The sequence below is a fragment of the Saccopteryx bilineata genome, chromosome 3, assembly GCF_036850765.1.
Source record: "Saccopteryx bilineata isolate mSacBil1 chromosome 3, mSacBil1_pri_phased_curated, whole genome shotgun sequence".
NCBI lineage: Eukaryota > Metazoa > Chordata > Mammalia > Chiroptera > Emballonuridae > Saccopteryx > Saccopteryx bilineata.
Genome location: NC_089492.1, coordinates 100,400,024 through 100,420,268, shown reverse-complemented (window position 1 = coordinate 100,420,268; position 20,245 = coordinate 100,400,024). Strand labels below are relative to the sequence as shown.

The window sequence follows — 20,245 nt, the reverse complement described above, 5'->3', positions numbered from 1 at the left end:
GCAGCAATTTTTCTTCTATATGATGAGTGGATGATAATATTTACATTAAATATTTCTTCTACATACTGAAAGAGTTAGAGGGAAGTAGAGAAAATATAGGTACTCAATATATTTTATATGCTCCCTGCTCTTGGGTGTTTTGTGTTTGATTTATATATTTTTTTTAGTCAGGCTGGTGGTGGTGGTGGTAGCGGTTTTCTCTTTCTGGCTATTTCACTAGAGTAAATACTTTATTAATCAGAATGAGAATAAAGTTTTTATACCTGATGTGTCAGTTAACTGACTCTGTTATCCCCAGTGAGTTATCTGGGAAAGTTGAGTTACTAATCGGAAAGGGCCCTAGAAAGGAATGTAGATCAAGGTCTCTGCTCTGGAGTATAGACCTGTTCTGTTGATAAGACAGTAGCTTTATTTTCCATGGCAAAGGTCAGTCTTTTCCTAGTATATTGTGAGTTCTAAAATAATCTTCCTTGTCTAATATTTGGCCTTTAAGTTTTTTCCCCTCAACTTTTATTTTGAAAACGTTCAAATCTACAGAAAAGTTGCAAGATTCCTAACACAAACACTTTATTTCACCAAATGTTAACATTGTGCTACAATTGCCTCACTTCACTTTCTCATACACACACTTGAGCCTTCAATTTTTTTGTCTGAGCACTTTTGGAATATTAGAATCTTGAATAGAAAATGAATGCTTGCCATTCTTGCAATTTGCTAGAAAACCTGTTAATACTGGTGTTATGTTAAAGTTAACTATACAGCCATATTTACTGTTGTGTTTTAGTACATTTTGAAAAATGTTTTGCATACGACTACTTGTATGTGGAAACATATATTCATATAAATCAGCGGTTCTCAACCTGTATGTATTTTCCGATGGTTTTAGGCGATCCCTGTGTTTTGGTCGTTCGACCCCCGCCGGGGTCGCCACCTACAGGTTGAGAACTGCTGATATAAATACATATACGTACAGTATATATGGATATACAAAGAGCTGTATGTAGGTATATATCTATACACACACACTATATATAACTATGGTCTTGAATCATCATCTCTATGTCTTCGTATAGGACTGTTAAACTTAACACTTAGACTTTCAAGTTCAGGTTTTTAGTATCCTGTGGCTCCTTTGTGTGTTTACTCAGTTGCTAATTGAATTACCTATTTCTAGAATACTCCCTACATCCTCAATTAGTGACTTGGAAAATTTGACAGTGAATAGCATCCTGTCATCTGTAATCATTGAAGTCATCAAGGGGTTGTAGGTTTTTTCTAAAATTACTTTTCTCAGGAAATTATCTGAACTCTCTCCCAACACTACCCATTATAATCAAAGGCGTCTGAAGCAATAGTGATTTGAGAGGATAGGGAGGGAGGCAGGAAAAAGAGAGGAGCATTTTGTGTTGATAATTGGGTATGGGTAAGTAGGGGGTAGAAGCAAAGAAGGAAAACTAAAAAAATGTTTAATCCTTAGTTTGGCTTCAGAGAACTCTAAAATACTTCCCTAAAATACAGATGATATATATATATTTAAATTCACTGGGCTTGATCTAGAATGGGCAGCCTCCCATTTTGAGAGCATAAAAAGATACCTGACAGCCAGAGGTTCTGAGTCAGCTGGTCAGGAATCTGCATTTTACTGAACAGCCAGGTGATTCAGGAGTCATGTCTTAAACAGTTAGATCACATACCATAAATAGGGAATTGCACTAATGTCTCACATGTAAGTATATTATAAAACACACTCAAAAAGGAACAATTTTTCAGAGGATAAAATTTTTAATAGCGCAGCAGATAGAGTTGTCGACCTGGAATGCTGGGGTTCCAAGTTCAAAACCCCAAGGTCGCCAGCTCGAGTGCAGGCTCATCCAGCTTGAGCAGGGGTCTCTTGAGCGTTGGATCATTGGCATGATCCCATGGTTGCTGGCTTGAAGCCCAAGATTGCTGGTTTGAGCAAAAGGGCCACTGGCCTCCAAGTCAAAGCACATATGAAAAGCAATCAGTAAACAACTAAAATGACACAACTACGAGTTGATGCTTCTCATCTTTCTCCATTCCTGTCTGTCTCTCTCATTTTCTTTCTCTTGCTAAAAAAAAAAAGAAAGAAAAGGAAAGAAAGAGGATAAGATTTTTAAAAAGAGGTTCAAACATTTTTTTTGCCTCACCCTAGAGCATTTACACAATGTGCATATCTTTTATTGAAGACCACTGATCTCGAGTAGTTTTTCAAACTGCATTGTAATCAGTTAATGGGTCATGGTGGCTATTTAGTGAGACAGAACCAACAGATTTTTAAAATGAAATAGAATAGGAAATACTAAAGCACTTCATATACTAAAAATGTTTTGTGTAAGTTTTATTTCCTGTGCACTGGTATGTAATCTTGATCAAACAAGCATGCAGGCTTCTGGCCTAGAAGATCGTTATAAGCACATTCCTTCTGTTTCCCCTTATGTCCACACCTGTAAAATGTAAGTTTATCTTCTTCCCTCCCTCCCTAGGTCTTCATGGAGCCTTTCTGTACTCTTGAGGTCACTGTTGTCTTAGCCTTCCAGCTGTGTTACGCAGCTACCTTCCCCATGTAGCTGTGTGGGCCTGAAAGAATCCTAGATGCAAAGCCTTAGAATGTCCAGAGGCACCTGATTTGGGGATTGGATGCACATTTTCGCTGAACCAGTAAAATTTTGCATTTGACTATGAAGAATTGTATCTTGGGTTAGATCTACATTTGAATAGTTTTGAAAGTCAGCTCTTGACTGGGAATTCAGAAGTGGCAATTCTTGTTCTCCAACTGATTGCCGATGTTACTAAGGGCATGTCCTGTCACATAACTGCCCTGGATTCATTTCCTGGTTCACTGCCAACATGATGCTGGTTATCTCTTCCTATTCTAGCTCTGTGTCCATGATCAGAGTAGAAAAGAATTGTTGCTTTCTTTTATAGGCATCTTTCTTCTAAATATGGTGCAACCCAGAGGTCCCCAAACTGCGGCCCCCTGAGGCCGTTTATCCGGCCCCCGCAGCACTTCCGGAAGGGGCACCTCTTTCATTGGTGGTCAGTGAGAGGAGCATAGTTTCCATTGAAATACTGGTCAGTTTGTTGATTTAAATTTACTTGTTCTTTATTTTAAATATTATATTTATTCCCGTTTTGGTTTTTTACTTTAAGATATGTGCAGTGTGCATAGGAATTTGTTCATAGTTTTTTTTATAGTCCGGTCCTCCAATGGTCTGAGGTACAGTGAACTGGCCCCCTGTGTAAAAAGTTTGGGGACCCCTGGTGTAACTAGATGAACACTGTGGCAAAGGGCAGTACCCTTTGGTTTTATTCTGGTGCTGTTACTACTCTCAGTTTATAAATAGCAGTCTGTTGTTATAATGACCTACACAATGCCACTTGTTCAGTCTTACGAGCAGTGGTTTTTCCTATGAACTAAAAAGTGCAATCTTTGTTTTTGCTATACTTTTTCTGTTACTAATGTGTTGCAGAGTCACTTGACCTCTAATATTTCTTCAGTTTTATTAAGGTCATTTAACCTTCCCAACAAGTGATAGAATTTCAAAAGTAACAAGCTGCCTTTAAAATATTTTAAAGAAACCAACTTCTTTTTAGAATTACATTTTTCATGTTTCAAAATAAAACTTTTAAGTATAGTGAATTATTTGAAGGGAGCTGAACTGCTTATTTCAAAGAACAGTAAGGGATATAGATTATTGTTTAAAATCTCTGATGGCACTAAACTCTTCTTAGGACCTTGGAGAATCACGCAGCAGTGGCACCACTTTATCTTTCGAGAACAGCACTTTGTTTTCTCTTGTTCCTGTCAGCTTCTCATTTCATTCTATCTAGAAATAATGAGAATCAATCACTGATGGTTTTTACTGGATTGGCCAGCTTTTGTTATCCCAAGTAAGATAAGTTATAATCACCAACTAATGGTCCATGTGTATGTTATGTAAGTACAGTCTGTAGACTAACCATTGCTCCGAAACCTCTCAGGTGAAACTCTCGGTGATCCTGTCTTCTTTGGTTAAGACAGATTAATTTTTGCACTTGATTATAAGTTAAAAGATTGATGTCCTTTATCCTTTGTAGTTATTTCCTTTATTTTGGCTGTTCAAGAAAATGAAGAGAAAAAGTCTAGAATCCTGTGTTGTTTAGTTTAGTTGCCACTGTAGTCATATGTGCTTGTTTAAATTTAAATTAATTAAAATTAAATATAATTCCATTTTTCTATCACATATAGCCACATGTGGCTACTGGCTGCCCTATTGGACAACACAGATAAAGAATTATCCCATCAGCACAGGAAGTTTGATTTGGCAGCCCTGGACTGGTCTTTTTTCCAAAAGGAAAGATCAAAATTATGGGTCAGAAGTGACTTTTTTTATTGTGTTGTATGAATGAATCCAGTGCAAAGCTCTCTAACCAGTCACTGTAGTTTTTTTCCTTTTGCCAGTTTGGAATATACTTTGGCTGTGATTGATCAGTTCTACAATTTAAGATATACGTGTTCAGTATATAATAGACTGGAGAGAGTTTTTTTCCTATATATCTTGTCCTCTTATTTGTATTGAATAATACAGCTTCTTAAGGTGGGAAAGAAAATGTTCTGTTTTTTGAGGTTTTCGAAAGGTTTGCAATTCACACTTGATGTCAATTAAAAGAAGTTTTGTTTATTTCATGGTTTTAATAAATTTTAGGTAGTATATTTTCAAGTAAATGTGATATAATACATGTAATAATGTCAGCATAAGAAGTGAGCTTAATTTTAATAAAGGCTACTGTTTATTTAATCACGCTAAAGATTGAGAAAGTAAATCCTTTATTTTAGGCAGTTTATAGTCTCATGCAGGAGTTGTTGATTTAAGAGCTTTGACAGATGGTACAAAGGAAAAAGTCAAACTGAGCAATGGGTGCTTTGGTGGGATTAAGAGGATCGGTTGGGGATAAGAAAATCCTGCGCCTGGCCAGCTGGGGGTGAACCTCGGAGGCGGGAAGGGACAGAGGATGGGCATGTCACTGTCTTCGGAGGATTTTCTTGGGATTGATGAGAATAATTTACCAGTGACACTGCTGTTCTCAGAATCTGCCCAGCTTAGATGTGGTTGTCGGCAGGCTGAGGTTGTTGGCAGCAGGATCCTCATCGAACTCGATAAGGCAAATGGCAGCAATTGCTTTTGCTTCTTTTGACCTGTGGAGATTTTCTACTTGGAAGATGAGCCCTGGGGCCATTAAGGAAGCTGAACTTTCATCACCGGAGATGTGCAAGCAGTAGAGCAAACTGAAATCACCTCTGACTAGGTGTTCTTTTTATAATCATGTAGGTTTTAGTCATGAGTAGAGCAGTATTTTGCTCTTGAGTTTTAAAAAGTTGGGAGGGGGGCTCATTTTAAATTTAAGCCTAGAACAAAATTGTGTAAAATTTTACATTTTAACGTAATGACGGTTTTGGTTCTGCAGTATGTTCACCTTTAAAAACTATATATCTAGATGACAGAAACTTGAAAATTAATCAACCAAATGATATGGGTTAGTTAGTAATATGCTTTAGTTTATATTTAAAATATACAGTGCTGAAAATAAGTGTTAATTTTTGTTGCTGAAAGAATAGTTTTACATTTTATAATTATGGTGAATGTAGAAAAAAGAGGAAGAAGGATCCAGCTTAGGATACAGCAGAACAATGCAGGGCACACAGTTATTTTAGTCATCTAATATGTCAGCATTCAAGAATCTGAACCGATTGTTTAAAAAAAATCTTGTACTTTGTTTCTTTTGTTGCTCATTTCCAACTTTGTCATCTGTCAGAATGCAAAAAAAAAGTATCCTTCTATAACCATTGACAGGATAACACAAAAGCTGTCTCCAGGTCGATATTTTGCAGCAATATTTTTAACATACGAACAGTAGTTTTTATAATTTCACCTTGGTGCTCAACCATTTATTATCGTATCAGAAGCATGTCAGTAATTCCTTTCTAAATGTCTGCTTCTTTTAGCGCCGAGACCCACATCAAGGGCTTCACACTGAACGATGCTGCCAACAGCCTCCTCATCACAGCGCAAGTTAGGCGGGATTATTTGAAAGGTATGTCACAATGCTTGACCTTTACGTCACATTAATGCCTCTGCAGATTTTTCTTGTAACGCCCTTCGAATACTTGGATAAAGGAGTCCATTTAGCAAATTACCTGCTTATCAAGAGCCTTTTGTGGTAGCTGAGAGACGTAAATTACTGTACATGCATTTATAATACAGCTTGAATATGAATGTACTTGTCATTTGACCACTTAGTCCAGTTTCCATTCCATTTAACACAAGATGGGTTTTCTTAAGATGAATCACAGCTCTTCAGACATGCAAAATTTGTGTTCCAGAACGAGAGAAAGTACAGGCTTTCAAGTGCGTTAAAATTCACAGCACAAGTCACTTTGCTTTGGAAATTAACATACTTTAGAGCATCTGAAACAATTCCCAGCAGTTGTTTCTTGCATATTGTGTTGGTTGTGTGTGAGATAGCAAATGAGTTAAATTGAGTGTTAAATGTGCGGGATTGTGCACCAAATGATTATAATATTGATTTTTAAAACTTAATCTAATACTTTTTTAATAGTTCATAATACCAACAGCAATAAAATATGGTGTTTGTTTGGAGTTTGGAATTTAGAGTTTTTAAATTAATACTAAGAGGATAGATAATACCAGAAAGATGCGGAAATGACCGGAGAGGATTGGTTTGTTTGGTAGACGCTGTCTATAGGTTTGTGGAAGAATGGGTTTGGATCTGGAGGACCTATGAATGAGCTCTCAAGGGGGAAATGATAAATCTTAAATTAAGTAAGTACCTTTTCATGTTTAGGTTTAACACGGGAATTTTAGTCCAGTCACATCATAGTTTTGCCAATACAAGAAAACCCACTTAGGAAATTTTAAGCAAGGTTTGAAAAGCTCTTTAATTGTTCACTGTGTTACCTGTTTCTTCCTCATTCTGTAAGATGGTGTTATTTCTCACTTGTGTGTTTATTAAATAATTTCACATCCCTCAGAAAAAGTTGCTATCTAATTGTGTAGCTTTAGTATTGCCTGTTAATACCTCAGTGTGCTGACCTTTAGATGTTTCCTTAATATATTAGGATGACTGTGTGAGTGAGGATGTCTCCCTCTGAAAAAAATTCCACCTCAGAGTTCCGAGACAGGGCCAGCTTATACAAACAGCCTTTCTGGGCAGCTTTGACTTATAATTGAATGATGTGGGGCTGGTTATTAAAATTTTAGAATCATTTTATTTTCAAAACAGGCTTTCTGTCAAATTGATACTTTTGCTATATATATAGACATGAAGATAAGAATAGAGCCCTTTTAAAAATTTTTCAAGGGGTTAAATTTGAGCTGAATCTGAACTGAATTTATTTAGCTCGAATAGTACTCTTTACTTATATATTAGGTACCCTGGGAGAACTACAGGGAACTTTGTGGTGTCATTTTCTTCTCAGCTATTCAGTTCAGTGGGCGGTTGGTTGCGAGCAGGAGCCGGGAGCCCACTGTTCCCCCACTACCACCTCAACCCCACCCGCCACTCCTTACCTATTGTTGAAATGGTCATTGGCACAGGTGGCAGTGAGTGACACTATCCCCATGTTCTTATTTTGCTCCGCGGCTGAGCTCCCAATTTTTAAATTCCCCTTCTCTTTTTCAGGGTTTCTTTTCTTAGTCCCATCTTAGAGCAGGAAGGAATATAGAGCTGGTTCAATTTTAATCTAATTTTATAAGTTAGTACTGTTCTGGAATATTAATTAGCTGATACATGTCACCTTTACAGCATAATCAATATGACTAGTAAATTAGGAGAGTATAAGAAGGATCGGGGGAGGGTACCAGTACCAGTTTTTGAGAAGGTGGGTCCAGGGAATATGAATTAGGTTCTGAGGTCCCACGGGTAGCCATAATATGATCTAGTCTGCTCATCCTCCACTCTGTTGTGCACACATGTAGGATCTGTGCTGGTTAGATTCCGGGTGTCTAGCTACATGACTTTGGACAAAATATTTAAACTGTGCCCCCATTTCTCACCTGTACAATTGGTACTTGGGCTAGTTGTGAGTGTAGTTGCTTACTACTGTGCCAGCATGTAGTAAATGCTCAACAAATGTAGTTAAAGCTCAATAAAATGCTAGTTACCATCATTATCTTTTTATTATTTTGACTCACTGGTGTAAAAATCGACCCTAGCTGACAATATTCTTGGTTAATAACAATGTTCTGAAGTTGATTATCTACGTTTGACCACCAGTTATAAAGGTTTTATCAAGCTTATTTTCTATAAATTATATCAATAATATTTTTGTTTCCTATATGTGCGTATTTATAAAATTTTATTGTTTTTAAACTACCTGTTTTCTCTTTTCCTGATTTGAGAATCAATTGTTTATTCAGTAATAAGCACTGAATTTATTATGTTTTTTACTACATCACTTTTATTAGATTGTTTGCTGTATTTTTCGCTCCATAAGTCGCACTCCCCCCCTCCAAAAAAGTGGAGGGGAGATGCCCATGCGTCTTACGGAGCAAAAAATATGTTATTTTATTAAATATTTTAACACACCATTTGGTTCAGAAATTTTTTTCTTATTTGAAAAGCTGCTTTGAGCATCTTAGTTTTGTCTTGGTTATATTGCTTTAACTGCTGTGAAGGCATGAAGTTTTCTTTGGTAGCAGTAATGGTAATTGTTATGCTAAGTATTTCATTTTACCTTCAGTCCACCACTTTATTTAATATCATAATTTCACTACACATGCACATGAGTCAGTAATCAGAAGGATATTCCAAATTTATCCATAATCAGATACTTGTAAAGTATCATACTTTAAAGGAAAAAAAAAAACTGTGGATTTATTTACGGGAATCTGATGAGCTGTTTTCTTTGAAAAATGAGTGTGAGAAAATATCTATAAGGTATTATTTAATCATGTAAAATAAATATGTTAGTGTGAAATTTGAATGTTCCAGTTTGGCTGCTCCTATGAGATTGACCCTGTTTGAACCAGAAAAAGATATTGTTTTCAAGAATAAAATCTTTGGAATATTAGAAGATTTTGATAATCATGTGATCTTTGGTAGAATAAAATCTGAGAAAGTACGAATTTGGGTGGAAATAACATATTTATTGCAACTCTTTAATTTTTAAACTTTTTATTTATATTCCTCTGAACTTGTCAACTTCTTTGAGATTAGTCACTAAATGTTATTCCAGAGTGGTACCCACATTCTTTCCATTAACATTTGTATTTTCTGTGTGACTTGAAGAAGACATTTCTCTGGTCTCTGATATAGGTAGTCAAATTATTTTTTAGGTTTCTTGTAAAGTATTAATATTTTTTGTAATCTAAATTATTTATAGCCTTTTGTCTATAATCATTTGATATTCATATTTAAAAGCTGATTTTCAAGGTGCATTAAAGTCAGTATGGTTCATAGAAAAATTCTGTCTCTTGCTCTTCTATTGTAGAGGCTCTAACAACGCTAAAAACGGCCTTGGATGTGAAGCAGACACCTTCTAGGCTAGCAGTGACCCGCCTGATTCAGGCGTGTGCTGTGAAGGGTGATGTAGAGAGCATACAAGCAATTCAGAAGATGGTCAGTGGACTCGAAGAGTCCATTGGACTTTCACATATGGTTTTCATCAATAACATTGCTTTGGCACAAATAAAGAAGTGAGTATTTTCTAGCTTGCCTTATCTCAATTGGATACTGGAAAGAGAACTCTCTAATACCACCTTTTAAAACTTTTTAAAGCTTTTAGAAACCATATCAAAATCAGAGGAAATATTGATGCCAGTTACTAATTATCTATTAGGGAATAATTGATCATATGTTATGAAATGTGTGTTAGCTTTAAATTAAATCTTAAAGAGCATTTATCAAATTTTCAAATACGTAAAATTGGTTCCGTGGTTGGTAAGTATTCTCATTCATACAGGTCAGACCCCTGTTGTGGAAACACTTTGTTACGAAAGTGAAAAATGAGGTCACTGGTTGGCAGTGAGGGTAACTCTCTACTAGAACATTGTGAAACAGAGGGCCCAGTGAGCTTGTTAGAAATAGGAATTTCTGTTCCACACCTTCTACCCAACAACGCCTGTCGTCACAGGCCCACAAAAAGGGAGGAATGTAGTGGTGGTTCTCTCAGCACAGTCTCTAAATTTCCTTGCTGAGAATCACCACTGTAGAAGGAAATAAGAACTTGATTTTTTTTTTTTTTTTTATTTTACTGGGGTCGCGTCCAGGATTTGAACCCTGGACAAGAACTTGAATTTTATTAACTGCTCAAGTTAAAGATCCATGGGGGTAATTATGGAATTGACCTTCAGGCCTTTGGGAAAAAATTTTCTTTAGTAGTTAGTCTTACATACATTTAATGGGTTGTGATACTAAAATGTAATGCTTGTATTTTTTATAGGGTTTTTGTTTGTTTCTACTTCTTTGAACAGAATAGAAGTTGTATTTGATTTTGTTCCTTTCATAAACTATTACTCCAAATAGAACTTTAAAATTTCTCTATATTGAGAAAATATGATTATGTTAAGTTGGAAGATCAAAGAAACTATCCAAGTAAGAGCTGGATGAATTTTTAAATGTTATCATATAAACACAGTTTTACATGATGTGGAGAATATGTTTTCATTCACTAATAACTAATTTTTAAAACTAAAACCCAGAATAAAATTTTATTGTAATGGGGTATTCATTTTTAGATAGAGAATTTTTATGTTTCAGGTAATAATTTCAACATAAAATTGATTATTTGAATCTGGAGTGTGATAACTATAAAGTAACAACCAAAGAGTCCTTTAACCAAAAAGTCATAAAGATCATTTTATTACAACTTGTTAAATAAGGCCATACAATTGACTTTTAATATAAAGTGTGATGATATTTCTTTCTGAAAATTTTAGTATAAATTGAATATTTTTCAAATGTCCTGTAATATCTAACAGAAGAAAACTGTTGTGACTGTAGGTTGAGAGACTTGAAAATACACCTTTTAAAGACATCGTCAGCATCTCTGAGGACACTGGGACGGAACATATTATCCTTACTGCACACCACAGTGCCCATTGTTGATTATAAAGCCAAGTTGTTAACACACAGGGTATTATTTTTCATCCAAGAGTTGCAAAATCAGATTACATATTTTTGTCACCGTCATTAAGGCTTTTTCATATAGTGCTTGATCTTATCTCTAGAGCAGTGTTTTCAAATAAGCAACTACTTCAATTATTGTAACATACACCACCTAGTGATTGCTTTTACTACCTAAATGTGATTGGGTTCAGCCTGCATATTATTTTTTTATCTGGTTAATTGTAAATGTATTTTCTTTTTCTCCTAAAGCATTTATATATGTGAATATCAAAGTAAGTTCTCACATGAAAACTGCCTGCAATATTAATACAAGAGCAAATATTTCTTTATAATTTATTTTCTTTTACAGCAATAACATAGATGTTGCAATAGAAAACATTGAAAATATGCTTACTTCAGGGGACCAGACCATGGAAGCCCAGTACTTTGGCTTGGCCTACTTATTCAGAAAAGTGATAGAGGAGCAGTTGAAAACAGCACTTGAAAAGAGTAAGTGAGCTGTTCTTTTTAACAAAAAACCAAAAATAAACAAAAGAATAAAAAAACAGAAGCATAGTTTTCTCTCCATGAGACTGGACCAAATTTCTGTGGTGAATGGTTCAAATGAAAGCTTTTTCTTACCTGTCTTTTTTTCAGTAAGCATCATGGCAGAAAGACTGGCCAATCAGTTTGCAGTATACAAACCTGTCACCGACCTTTTCCTTCAGCTTTTGGATTCCGGCAAGGTGGACGATGCCAGAGCTCTTCTGCAGGTAATGGCCCACCACACGTGGAGCAGTGGGGTTGGCGGCTTGTGAGAAGCAAATTGAGGAGTTACTTCACATAGCTGTGTGGCAGAACATTAGAAATGAAGTGTGGGTGCTGCTAGCTCATTTAAGCTCATTGCGAATCAAGACTGCACGATAAGGACTGGATTGTAAATTGTAGGTTGCTGGTTTTAAACATGCCAAATCAGACTAGAAATGTCCTTCGATTTAGGGGGTGTGGGGGAGAGGGAAGACTTGTTTTGCTGAAATGATTTAAATACACTTTTCTGTGCAGATAGGTAACACAGAAACAATTCCTTTGATTTCCTACTTTAATTTCTCTAATGCTGTAGATGCTGTGCATCACCATGGCAACACAGTTTGCAAACAAAAAGTAGGAAATCTTTGCTTTTCAAGTACAGGTTCTCACTTGAATACTCAAACATTCCCTGTGCCTTGTTCAAGGTTTACTAGTTGAATTTGCTTTCTATTCAGTTGTGTGTCACAGACACATTAAATGACGAATGCAGGTCTCTGTGGCCCGCACTCAGTTAAATTAGCAATCTTCAGGGAAGGAGACAACTGCATTCATGCTATTTAACAGCACCAAATATAAAGCTGCCTGAGTGCCGAACGGTGGGTGATCGGAGCTGCCACTGGCAGTGTACACAAACAGGCACCACTGGGGAGCCCCTTCCCAGCAGGTGGCAGTCAAACAGTCACCGTGATCCTGCCAGCACATGTGTTTGTATAGACTCCCAGTGTCAAACTGAGGTTCGGGACCAATTTCTGAGAGTAAATAGTATTGTATTCACTTACATTTCTATGTACTGAGAAATGTTGTAAGTAGTACACCCATTTGCATGTGCTCTGGTTTTGGTCCTTAAAGTTCATCTAGTTTGACAGTAGAATCCAAGCCATTTTAAAAGTCATGCTAAGAAATTTGTGTTAACAGTTTTGTAAAAGGTATAAATTGTCATGGCCTCTGAGGTTTTTGTACTTTTTTTCTGGCCGGAGAGAAATTTCGGTTAAATGGAAATTTTGTTTTGTCTAGTTTCTTCACCTTTTTTTAAAAACAAACAAAAAACTAAAAACCAGAAAAGGCAGTTTATGATAGATTGGGATTTCAGGAATATTTTTTTATCTTGCTTCCTTTGATGTTTCAAGTTCTATCTTGAAAGAAATAAACTCTAATACTTGATCTTTCTGTGTACATACATCAGTGTACCTATTAGGGGCATATACATGTCTATTACACTTTTCAATTCATTCACTTTTAACACATGATTTTGATGGTGTTTTAGAGAGGTGACACTTGGTATTTCCTGTACCAGCTTGTTCTGAGCCGGAATCTTTCTGGCTCCTGGAGAGCATGACTGACAGCTGCGTAGGGTGGGAGACGGCAGGAATGTCGCCTGCTGCCCTCAGAGCTGCATTTTGCCACAGTTCTGATGACAGCTGAGTGTTGATGCAGCAGCAGCAGTCTTCGTTTCTGTCCCTTCAACAGACTGAGGTTTCAAATGATAAACCCTCTACGCATCTTTTACCTGCTTGTCAAACAGTAAAAGATGATTCTTGCTGTGCTGAAGAATACTTTATTCACAGATGTCGAAAACATCAGTTAATAATGTAAATGCTCTCTGTGTCCCCCAAAGTTCTTTTTATAGTATCATTTTAGTATTGACAGTGTTTTAAAGCTTTGAAAGAGGAATGTGCCTTTAGAAACTTAAGGGATGACATCTATGAAAAATGTAAACTAAAAATATTGTCTTGCCATATTTGATTTTACTATAGCATCTAAGATTGGATAGACACTTGATTCATCTGGTCTGTCATATAAACTTTTTTTTTTAGTTTAACTTTTGTCTCTTTCTCAAGCACTGGCTGTCTGTTGCAATGAAAGCCTTTTATAAAATAGAGAGATTGAAATCAGTCCTTTTGTATGCATAAGTGTAGGTAATTATACTTTAAAGAGAACTTGCTTTGTACATTTTAATTTTTATAAAGAAACGAGCAGTTATCTCCCTGACACCTTATTAAATGTATAATTAACCTTATGATCCCTAGCTCACTTGTGAATGCTTGGCAGTATAATTGGAGAGGAATAGTGTTTCTTTTTTTCCTCTTTCTTTGCAATCCTAAACCTTATTCTATGGCTGTTGAAGCATTAGTTTAATTTTTCCCTTGTCTTTTTAAACAAACTTTATACTTGTACTGCCAAGGACAGCATTCACAAAAGCTTGACATAGCTTGCACTTCTTTTCTTTTTGCCTTGCCTTAAAAAAAAATTGATCAACTATTAGGCCCTCCTATTGGTAATGATACATTACTGTATTACTGTGAACTTAATTGGAAATACTCACCTTGGTCTGCTTGTTTATCAGAAACCTTCACTTAGTGAATAATTTTTCAATTTTTAGAGATGTGGTGCAATTGCTGAGCAAACCCCGATTTTCTTGGTCTTCTGTCTGAGGAGCTGTCGGAAACCAGGCAAGGTACTATGCTTAACCTGCTGACAAATCAGAGCTGCTGTAAGCCTCTCTGTTCAAAGGTAGAAGTGTCACATAAAAGCTTGTTGGTCCAGGGCCAGATCTAAATACACAATAGAGATTGAAGACTTGTCTATACTTGTATACACTTTGCAGTGTTGATAGAAAGTCAGTTCAGGCTCTTTAGTTGTACTGGAAATGCAAAAAATGTTCATTAGTGGTGCATGTAGCTGTGCAGAAGCACTCCTCCCATCGTGTGGCTCTTTGTGACCATTTATCAGGGTAAACCATTGTCCATAGCTGGTATGTGCCAGAAATCAATGTTCTCAATTTGTACAGTTACCTTATGTGCATGAAAGATATGTATGTTGTTCATAGAACAGAGAACCAAGTCCTATTTTTGATGTTAAAAAAAAAGAATAAAGGCATATTTCCAAAAAAACTTAGATCTGATTTTACCTGTTGAGCACCAGGACACCCCCCCCCCCCCCATTCTTTGCTTATTTGAGCACGTTACAGAGTTTCAAACTGAGTGCTAATTATAATGTCTGTTTTGTTGTGAATCATTTAGGCTGTTTCCAGTCTGGTAGGTCTAAGTTTTTCTTAATTTCCACATACTTCCTGCACACATACACACGCTTAAAAACATTTTTTTTTTTACCTAATTGCAAATTTTATCTCTGCCTCACATATTTATTTACAACAAACATTTTGAAAATAGTTGCCCCCTTATTTTTCCTTTCAAAGAGGCTGGTTTTTTAAAATTTATAATTAAAAAGTATAAAATCTAAAAAGCACTTACCACCTCACATATGGGGCTATGCCAAGTCAAGGACCTCTTTGCCTTGCTAATAATATTGAGCAGGCAGTGTACAGTAATATACCTGCTTAGAGCATTCCCCCTGGAGACTTGAAATTGCAGGAAGTCCTTGAAAGATGCTGGTCCAGGTGTAGATTGACTGAATAAACATGCTAAAAAGGGATTTCGGATGTTTAGAAATTCTGGTTACAGTGCCTGCCTGTTTGACAGTATAATAATTAAGCCAGATTTGGCTTCTTTGGGTGAGATGGGAACAGGACACAGAGCTATATAAAATCCATCTTTGATTTATTAGCAATGTAGAAGTGTTAGGGAACATTCACTAGGCTGGGTAGTTCTATATTCACTGCGGGAGCTACAGACTGAAAGAAGGCAGTCAGTGCAAACTCCAGTGAGATCTGCAAATGCTCTGTTTATATACCAAGTAGGGAAAATTCCAGAATGTTTGGCCGAGCTTTTCACATTTCGCCTAAGAATTCTGGTACTGAAAGATGCAGTTATCTCTTCTGCTCTTTGGGATCGTATAACTTCTTGCTATGGTTACCAGTTGACAAAAGAAGCAGTCTTTATATCATTTTTAGGAAAATACTCATGGAAGTACATTAACCTTACTCATGGAAGTGCAAAAATACTTACTTGTTTTGGCTGTAAATTATTAAATCAACATCAAATACTAAGATACAAGCATACCTCATTTTATTGCATTTTCCTTAATTGGTGCTTCACAGATATTGCCTTTTTTTTTTTTTTTAACAAATTTAAGGCAAGACCCTTCACCACTAAAAATGACAGCTGGCTTGATCAGTACTCGCTTTCTTGCAGTGGTCGGACCGAGCCCGGCCTGTGTCCAGATGGGAAAATAGTCCATTACATTGAGTATGCAGTTCTATGTTAATTATTGCCAGGATTTTGTGATATAATGTTTTTATTATGTTAGTGTTCTATTTTACAGTTCTTTGACCTATATTTTAATTTCTTAGGCATCGACATTGAAATCTTTGTTAGAGTTGATTCCTGAATTAACTGAAAAGGAAGAAGCATACACTTCCATCATGAAAAGCTATGGTAATAAGTTTAATCTGACTATATATTAGTTAAGTGATTTAAATATTTGTAGTATAGTCAACTAAGTTAGTCTTCAGCTGAAGGTGGTAATCCTAAAGATCAAATAATTATTACCTAAATTATTTAGCTTTAGCATATGTTTAAAAGTTATAAGAAAAATATAAAATTATTCATAAAACTTGAACACAAAACAAGCATCACTGAGCATCTTCAGAGGGGCCCAGGTGTATTGAGTAGGATCCCAGGCTTCTGGAAAGACTTGGAAGTCCACTTGGGTTTACTGTTGGGAACCAGACCAGTCTCCCCAAGGCCCCGCCACCTGGACCATTACATGAAGTAGGGACACATTGAGAGGTCACTTGGCTTGCCTTCCTGCTCCTTCAGTACCCTCCCTGGCCACCTCGGCCTTTGAAATAAGAGGCCCTTAACTAAAAAGTAGGCTGTAGAGTTTTCCTTAAGTCACAGTTGAAATTCCCATCTTTTAAGCAGTTCCCTGATTGCCTGCCTATCACATATGAAAGGGAAGCAGTCTAAAGTTTCCTCAGTAATCAAGGTAATGTTAGTGTTTCTAAGTTTTGACCACCCACCATCTGCCACCCACTGATTTGCTCACTTGAGGCAAGGGATAAATAGAGAATTGCTGTCTTGATTTTATTGTGGGCAGGACAACAGACTGCAATCAGAATTAGTAAATTGGTTCTCCAGTTTTCCACCCTTGTCAGGGGAATATATGAGGTATTTCAACACAAAGCTATAATCATAAACCTTCTCAAAGTTCTACTTGGGGAATTGGCAGATACTAAATTAATAACTAACATGAAATAGGGTCAGATAACATAAAACTAGTCAATTGTGTAAACCCGCTTGGGAATTGGGAAGGAGAGGACAGGGAGCTCAGGAGAGAGGTGTCGTAGATCCTGAACGTGGCTTTTTGCTGAAGGGAGTTAAAATTTTCGTTTGCCCTGGGAGGGAGGGATCTAGAAGTCCCTGAATAGTTAAGTGTTTTAGGAAAAGAAGAAGATAGGCTGTCTTTATCTATGATTAATATCTTTTTCTTCAGTCTTGGACAATGATGTCTCATCTGCTAAAACACTGTATGAAAATTTGACTGCAAAGAATGTAAAATTGGATGATCTGTTTCTAAAACGTTACGCAGTTTTGCTGAAGAATGCTGGAGAGTCCATCCCTTTTAATGAACCCCCTGTGAGTATTTCTTAAGGGGAAAATTTACCTCTACAGATTTATGCATGCTTCACAATAATGTGTACAAAAATAAGTTGAATACTTAATTAGATGAGGATTAGATCTCTGGAAAACCCTCAGGGGAAGGTTTTGGAACTGACCCTTCCTACCCTGGGTGTGGGCTGTGGGAGAGCATACCCCTCAGGGACTGAAGTGTAAAACAGTAGGTCGGTTTTAGACCTTCAGCTGTAGATATGAATTTATCAAATGTCCTTGGGGTGGCTTTTTCTTCATTTCAACTTGAAACAGGATTTAATAATCTGTATTTCAGTAGCCAAGCATACTATGGAACTATTAATGGCTTATTCATTTTAAGTAAGTTTGTTTTTATTTCTTCATCTAGGAAATTTTTTTATTGAGGTATAATTGACATTATATTAGTTTCAGGTATATAGTGTAATGATCTGATATTTGTATATATTGCAATATGATATCACAGTAAGTCCAGGTAACATCCATCACCATACATAGTAACAAAATTGATTACTTGTAATGAGAACTTTCAAGAACCACTCTGCTAGCTACTTTCAAAGATGCAGTAATTGTTATTAACTTATAAGCACCATGCTGTAGATTACATCTTCATGACTTACTGATTTCATAACTGGAAATCTGTTCTTTTTGACACCTTTTCCCCACCACCCCGTCAGGCAACCACCAGTCTCTTCTCTCTCTATATGAGCTCAGTTAAGTGTTTTTTTTCTAGATTCTGTATATAAGTGAGATTATGTGGTATGTGTCTTTTTCTATCTGACTTCTCATAGAATGTTGCCCTCAAGGTCTATCCGTATTGTCAAAAATGGCAAGATTTCATTCTTTTTTATGGATGAATACTATTCCTCTGTGTCTGTGTGTAGCACATCTTTTTTTATCCTGTCATCCATTGATGGACATTTATGACTTGGCTGTTATGAATAATGCTGAAGTAAACATTGGGTTGCATATATCTTTTGAATTAGTGTTTTTGTTTTCTTGGGATAAATACCCAGAATGGAATTGCTGGTACTTCTATTTTTAGTTTTTTGAGGAAACGGTACTGTTTTTCATAGGCTATATCGATTTGCATTCCTAGAAACAGTGCACAAGGATGCCTGTTTCTTCCCATCCTTGCCAACACTTGTAATTTGTCTTTTATAATAGCCATTCTTAGGTGTGAGGTAGTGTCTCATTGTGATTTTGATATGCATTTCCTTGAAGATTAGTGATGCTGAGCATCTTTTCATGCACCTGTTAGCCAGCTGTATGTCTTTGTTGGAAAAATGTTCATTTAGATCTTCTATTTTTTATTGAACTATTTGGAATTTTTTACTATTGATTTATATGAGTTTCTTGATATTTTAAATATTAACCCCTTAACAGATGCATGATTTGCAGATATGTTTTACCATTCAGTAGGTTGCCCTTTAAAGTTTTGTTTTATTCTTCTATTTAACAAGGGGAATCATATATGCAAAAATTTTTTACTGTGTCATTGAACTGAAAGTTATTACACCATGTTTATTTCCAGCACCTCCATACCCAGGTATAAATACTTAGACACACACACTCGGGCCCCAGTGCGCGCACTGACCTGGGGGCCCTGGCCCGGCACAGGCGTGGAGCACAGAGACGTGCAGAAGCTGGGCACACGGCCACGGCCCGCAGCCCTTGCCTCTGCCCGCAGTTCTTCCTGATCTCTTAAGTCTTGTACCATCACCTCTTGCTTCTAATTTTTTTTTACCTTCCCTCCCTTTTTGTCTCAACAGGAAAGCTTTGAATTTTATGCAAAGCAGCTAAAGGAATTAAGGGAAAACCCTTTGTGAAACAAGCAAAAACTACTTTGTTTTCTGTATATTTGTAATTCTGTGTCTAAAATGTTATTTTTTACATGTATGTGAGAGGACAAAAATAAATGAAAAGTCACTCTGTTTATGTGCTTGTGTTTATTTGTACTACGGGATTTGACGTATTCAGCATTTTATTGACGATACTGTGTGCACTTGGTCAGCAGACTTGGGGTTGTGCCTACAGTGTGAATCGGTGGCGTGGTCTCCGAGGCCGCTGATGTACAGGGCCACAAGTTCTCAGGCTCTTCTCCCAGTTGACTCATCAGGTCTCCTGTACTCAGTTTTATTTTTTATTTTCATAAAAAGCATGTTTTTTTTATTTAAGACTTGCTTGTTAATATTGTTTATCTGGAAAATTTTGGAACTGGACAAAATGACATTTGGTGAGCTTTTTAATGTTTAATATTCTATAATATATCAATTCTTTACATGTGTGAAGCCCTTCATAATTTCCCAGTTTTGCAAAGTGTTGGCACTAGAAGACATGTTATCAGTCATCAAATCCAGAGCTCATCATTTTCAGTGAGAAGCAGTGACTCATTGGTCACTGCTTCTTAATAGTTGAGGTAAATTCTATTAATGTTCATTAACATAGATCTCTAAAGTGAGACATAATGTTGGGGCTTAATCTGGACTTGGCAGGCATCATCAATTGTATGAAGCAACTTCAAGCCAGCATTGTATATTGGTTCTGGTAAAACGTGGGTGTTATTAACCTCACTAGCATTCTAAACAGCAGGCTAGGCCATTCAATACATTACGTATATTAACAAAAAACTGTCACCTCACATATCTTTAGCACTGATTGGCTTTCCCCTTTGAATGTAAATATTTAAAATTTAATAATTGTATATTCTGGGTGGGCTTATGAATGCTTTCTAAATATCTACCAGTGAAATTGAAATAAAT

At 36.4% G+C, this 20,245-nt stretch overlaps 1 protein-coding gene across 1 annotated transcript in view; it reads left to right on the top strand.

Annotated features, from left to right (window-relative positions):
- LRPPRC (leucine rich pentatricopeptide repeat containing) overlaps positions 1–19,421 on the top strand; it is a 97,575-nt gene extending 78,154 nt beyond the window's left edge. Inside the window, exons 31-38 of the mRNA XM_066267024.1 lie at positions 6,005–6,093; positions 9,512–9,716; positions 11,498–11,637; positions 11,785–11,900; positions 14,315–14,389; positions 16,184–16,268; positions 17,329–17,471; positions 19,256–19,421. Coding sequence (XP_066123121.1) covers positions 6,005–6,093; positions 9,512–9,716; positions 11,498–11,637; positions 11,785–11,900; positions 14,315–14,389; positions 16,184–16,268; positions 17,329–17,471; positions 19,256–19,312 — 910 coding nt within the window. The 3' untranslated portion in view covers positions 19,313–19,421. The remainder of the gene's footprint in view (positions 1–6,004; positions 6,094–9,511; positions 9,717–11,497; positions 11,638–11,784; positions 11,901–14,314; positions 14,390–16,183; positions 16,269–17,328; positions 17,472–19,255) is intronic.
- The last annotated feature ends 824 nt before the right edge of the window (positions 19,422–20,245 follow it).